Source organism: Prionailurus viverrinus, chromosome D3 (assembly GCF_022837055.1).
Source record: "Prionailurus viverrinus isolate Anna chromosome D3, UM_Priviv_1.0, whole genome shotgun sequence".
Taxonomy (NCBI): domain Eukaryota; kingdom Metazoa; phylum Chordata; class Mammalia; order Carnivora; family Felidae; genus Prionailurus; species Prionailurus viverrinus.
This window is the reverse complement of record NC_062572.1, coordinates 29,517,156-29,522,105: the sequence shown is the minus strand read 5'-3', so window position 1 is coordinate 29,522,105 and position 4,950 is coordinate 29,517,156. Positions and strand designations below refer to the sequence as shown.

General features: G+C 46.6%; 1 protein-coding gene across 4 annotated transcripts in view; it reads left to right on the top strand.

Annotated features, from left to right (window-relative positions):
- Nucleotides 1-473: 473 nt before the first annotated feature.
- The window catches only part of CDC45 (cell division cycle 45), a 33,636-nt gene continuing 29,159 nt past the window's right edge, over nt 474-4,950 (top strand). The window contains exons 1-5 of one of the 4 annotated variants that reach the window (XM_047828555.1): nt 475-812; nt 943-1,002; nt 1,769-1,861; nt 3,308-3,445; nt 4,408-4,554. In XM_047828555.1, coding sequence (XP_047684511.1) covers nt 762-812; nt 943-1,002; nt 1,769-1,861; nt 3,308-3,445; nt 4,408-4,554 — 489 coding nt within the window. In that variant the 5' untranslated portion in view covers nt 475-761. Of the gene's footprint in view, nt 813-942; nt 1,003-1,768; nt 1,862-3,307; nt 3,446-4,407; nt 4,555-4,950 lie in introns of all 4 variants that reach the window. The other 3 variants (XM_047828553.1, XM_047828552.1, XM_047828554.1) reach the window with 3 other exon arrangements.

Sequence of the window (4,950 nt, the reverse complement as noted above, 5' to 3'; positions counted from 1 at the left end):
GGCTCACCGGAAGTGCAGGACCCGGGACCCGGGGGTAGGTACGGAGGACAGCGGTCGGCTACAAAAGAGAAAAGGCCAGGCAGTGGCTCTAGGGCCTAAAATTTCACTGGGATATTTACTAAAATACTATTTCATAATTTTTTGTTCACTCTAGGGTAATTTGTGTAATTTTTTAAAATTACATTTTTATAGTACTCCCCTCTAGACCAATTTAGTGGGGCCCATTCTCCTTATCTACTACACTACCCAGAATGCACGTAGACCTTCCAGCCTTTGCGTCAGCCATCGAGGAAGCTGGCGGAAGTAAGCTACACATTTGCCTTCGAACTATGCCGAGAGTTTACCGAAATCGTAAACTGACGACTTCGTTCAATGTGTAAGTGAATTGAATTTATGGCGTGATTTCCTTTTCCTGGAGGGCCCAGTGGGAGGCAATAGGCTTCTCTTCCCAAACTAAAGATGTCCACCAAACGTCGGATTTGTGGGTAAAAGGGAGTCAGAACTGAAGTGGGCAACATTGTTTGCGTCTTGTTTGTGGATGACGCTCCTTTAGGAGCGGGCCTAACATTTCCAGCCCGGTTGGCGGAGCGCTAGGCCCGCCTCCAATATGGCCCAATCGGGAAGAGGGAAAAGCTGAGAACTAAGTAGGTATTGGTTGGCTTCTGGGCTAATCGGAAGAGTCCCTGTTTGGCGGGAGTCTTGACCGCCGCCGGAGCTCTTGGATCCTCAGCGCTAGCTCTGGGTGTCCCGCCGCCGTGGCCATGTTTGTGTCCGATTTCCGCAAGGAGTTCTACGAGGTGGTTCAAAACCAGGTGACCCTTTTTCTTACATCTCGTGGCCTTGGGCGGGGGGGGGGGAGGATCCGGGGGAGCGGCCCTGGGAGGGCACGAGGGGCCCGAGTTCTGTTCTCTGCGTTCAACTGGCCCTCTCTTTTCCTGACAGAGGGTCCTTCTCTTTGTGGCCTCGGACGTGGACGCTCTGTGCGCTTGCAAGATTCTTCAGGTGAGCCTTGCGTACTTTGGGAGGGAAGGGCCAGGGCCAAAGGGTGGGGGAGCAGGCGGGGCCCTGGGAAGAGTTTAGGAGTGCAGGATGGGCTGGGAGTCGGCGCAGGAGGTGAGGATCGCATAGGGAACCGCTCTTCTCCCCACCCGCCAGGAGAGAGTGCAGGCTAGGGTAAGGTGCTGGAGCAACTGAAATCTGGGGAGAGGGACTTTTAGAGGTCGCCTCTCTGGCAAGAGTATTGGGTGGGTTAGAGAAGGATGCGGCACAAGGCAGTTAGTATTTTTGCAATAACCTGGCTGAAAAATGGTTGCGTTGGAGAGACCGTTAGACCTGGAGTGGCTTCTCAAATGTGGGGTTTCAGAGGAGTCTGTGACAACTGAGGGCACAGTGGTGTCATAAGCAATATAGGAAATACAGGATTCTTTTCTCTATTAGGGAAGATCATTGGTTCGGTTTTGAATATGGTGCAATTTTTACATGACCTTTGATCAGGCTGTTGGGTCAGGAACTACTTCTCCGAAGACCTAGAAATAAAATAAGCCTCCCCCACCCTCGATGTTTTCCTTTGGTGATTTTCAAAAATTCATTAAAGTTCACAGAATGATATAGTCAACACTCATATTTCCATCACCTAGTTTCTTCCATTAACATTTTACTAAACTTATCACAGGTCATTCGTTTCTCAACCTTATTTTTTTTTAAGTGCATTTCAAAGTAAATTGCAGACGTCCTAAATATGATAACTTTTGGAAATGATGTCTCTCAGGCTCTGTTCCAGTGTGATCACGTGCAGTATACGCTGGTTCCGGTTTCTGGGTGGCAAGAACTTGAAACTGCATTTCTTGAGCATAAAGAACAGGTATGATAGAAGCATTTTAGAGTCATTAGTCTTTTTTTTTTTTTTTTTTTATTCAGTTGCAATTTAACACTAGCATTCTTTCTAGGTCCTCAATAGGTTGCTTGTATGTTTAAGTATCAACTACATTAGCCAATATGGAAGGAAAAAATGAGATATATGCAGAGTGACTTACTCTCAAGTTGTAGAGACAGAATTGATAACCGAAAAAGATAGTGAATGTGGACACCGTCTAACTTTGAATTTGTGTTGCAGACATTTCATTGTAAGGTGCTTAGAGTTTAGCAGTTTGATTTTGATATGGCCTAGTTAAAATTATGTTAGATAAGGTGGCTATTTTACATTATCTTTCCAAGAGAAAGTATCCCAGTTCCAACTGGTAATCCAGGAACATATCTTCTCCCTTTGCAATTTAAACAGTAGAGGCCAGGACTCTTACCACCTCTGCATGGGGTTATGCTGAGAGATGGGACATTTTAGATCCCACTGGATGGGACTGGAGTAGGGAAGAGGGTCTCTGGAGTCTGTGGCAACATTTAGGACTGTCCAGAGATAATCCTTGCCTGGAGCTCCTGTCATCACGGAAGGAGCTACCTGTACCAACCTGATATTTATAAGCAAAAGGTTCTCTATAGAGATAGGATATAGTAAGACTTAAAATTATATTTAGATGCTTATTAAGCATGGGGTGCCCGAGACTTGTTACAAATTTAAACCTGTACGACACTGTCAGTATAGAGAGGCAACACAGTAGAGTGACTGAGATCTTCAAAGGCCCATTTATTTACTTATTAAAAAAATTTTTTTAATGCTTATTTATTTTTCAGAGAGACAGAGCATGAGCAGGGGAGGGCAGAGAGAGGGAGACACAGAATCCGAAGTAGGCTCCAGGCTCTGAGCTGTCAGCACAGAGCCTGACACGGGGCTCAAACTCACCAACAGTGAGATCATGACCTGAGCCGAAGTCACCTAGATGCCCCATATTATTATTATTTTTTAATGTCTATTTTTGAGAGAGAGAGAAAGCGTGAGTCGGGGAGGGGCAGAGAGAGAGACATAGAAGTCAAATGCTTAACTGACTGAGCCACCCAGGTACCCCTGCAGAGGCCCATTTATGCATTTGAAGTCTTGTTATGCTCCTCATCAACTTCTTGACCCTGTGCATGAGACTGAGTCATGCTGAACCTCCATGTGCTCCTTGGTGAAGCAGAGACAGCCACAGGGCTGCCCATGGGGCCTATCTCAAGGTGTCATCATGGAAATGAAATGGCATATGTAGTATATTAAAGCACTTCACACAGGCCAGCTGTGTAAAGCCCCTTGCCATCAGGGCCTCACTGGTGTCAGGGGCTTGATATGTCTCAGCAGAAGGACTCAGAGACCTAATATGCTGAAGGTAAAGGATCTACTCAAGGCACTTACTTCCCAATGTCTCTCTCTTTTTTTCAGTTCCATTATTTTATTCTCATAAACTGTGGAGCTAATGTAGACCTATTGGATATCCTTCAGCCTGATGAAGATGCCATATTTTTTGTGTGTGACACCCATAGGCCAGTTAATGTCGTGAATGTCTATAATGACACCCAGGTAACTAGGCCTTTGGGGCCCATGTCTTCCCCAAGTTCTATCCTTTGTCTGTACCTTTTATGCCATGGGCAACATCGCACCTGATGTTCTAAGCAAGGCATGTATCCACCTCTCCTACAAGAGTTAGACCAGCCTGAGGGCAAGAATCTGGTCTTGCTTATCTGTGGTGAGAAACATAGCACCTAAGTAAGTCTTGGAGGCGCTCAGAATGCATTTTGGAATTCACTTAGCCTAGAAAGTGTAGGGACCAGAACCCTGCACTGAGCCTGCCCTGGGAGCTGAGGCCCAGCCTGGTGTCATTGAATACCAGGGGATCTAGAGGCGTTAGCCCTACAAGTGGTGCTAGGGCCTGCCCTGCCCATCCAAAGGGTAGTGTGAGGACCAACAAGACAATAGTGTAAGAGACCACTGTTAGCCTAACATGGCCATGCTGTGCTTCCTCTTTGAACCCCCAGCAGCAAACATGGAGCCTGGCACAGGACAGCCACCTAACCATTCTCTGAGTTGATCCCACCCATGTTATCAAAGTGTTGGCCCTGATTTTCTCATGTGAAGGACCACTCTAAGTGAAGTCAGCCTGGAACTGCTTTTAGAGACAGCAGTTTTACTCCCTTAGGGGTCGCACACCTCCCTGTCTTCTCTCAGAGTCCAAGTTGTGGGGTGTTCATTTTGTTTGCTTGGAGTGTGGCATGAGAGGGAGTCTTTTCCCCAGACTTACATGACTGGATAGTTTTTTAATTTTTGGAATTTTTGCATATCGCGTGGTGCAACTCCAATGCCTCTGAGAGGAAATGAAAGCAAGAAAATGTTTGAGAAGTCTGAAATTCTCAAGTGGCTCTTTGTACAGAAACCTTAATGAGTCAGCTCATTGGGAAATAAGATTCTGTAAGAGAAAACATGTAATGGAGAGTTTTCTGTCAATGAGAGAAGAGAGCCTTGATTGGTTTTTGTTTTAATCTTAGATCAAACTACTCATTAAACAAGATGATGATCTCGAAGTTCCTGCCTATGATGATATCTTCAGGGATGAAGAAGAAGGTGAAGAGCATTCAGGAAATGAAAGTGACAATGGGTCAGAGCCTTCTGTGAAGCGCACACGGTTAGAAGAGGTGGGTTTTGGCCTCACCACAGTCTTGAGTAACGTCGTTCCCAGAGGTCAGAGCTCAGGCTGGAGCCTTCGGGGTCCAGGCGTGGCTGGGATTCAGCAGGCACCGGTATTGACCCTGGACTCTGCTATCCCCTGGCTGCATGGCTTCAGGCGGGCTACCGAACTTCTCTGAGCTTTGGCATCCTTGTCTGTACAGTAGAATTTCATCAGATGAAATGAAACTTAGGATAGCTCAGCTCTTTGCTGAGCAATACAGAAAGTGGCACCTGGGTGGCTCAGTCAGTTAAACATCCAACTCTTGATTTCAGCTCAGGTCGTGGGGTTGCAGTTTGTGGGTTCAAGCCCCGTGTTGGGCTCTGCGCTGACAGTACAGAGCCTGCTTGGGATTCTCTCTCCC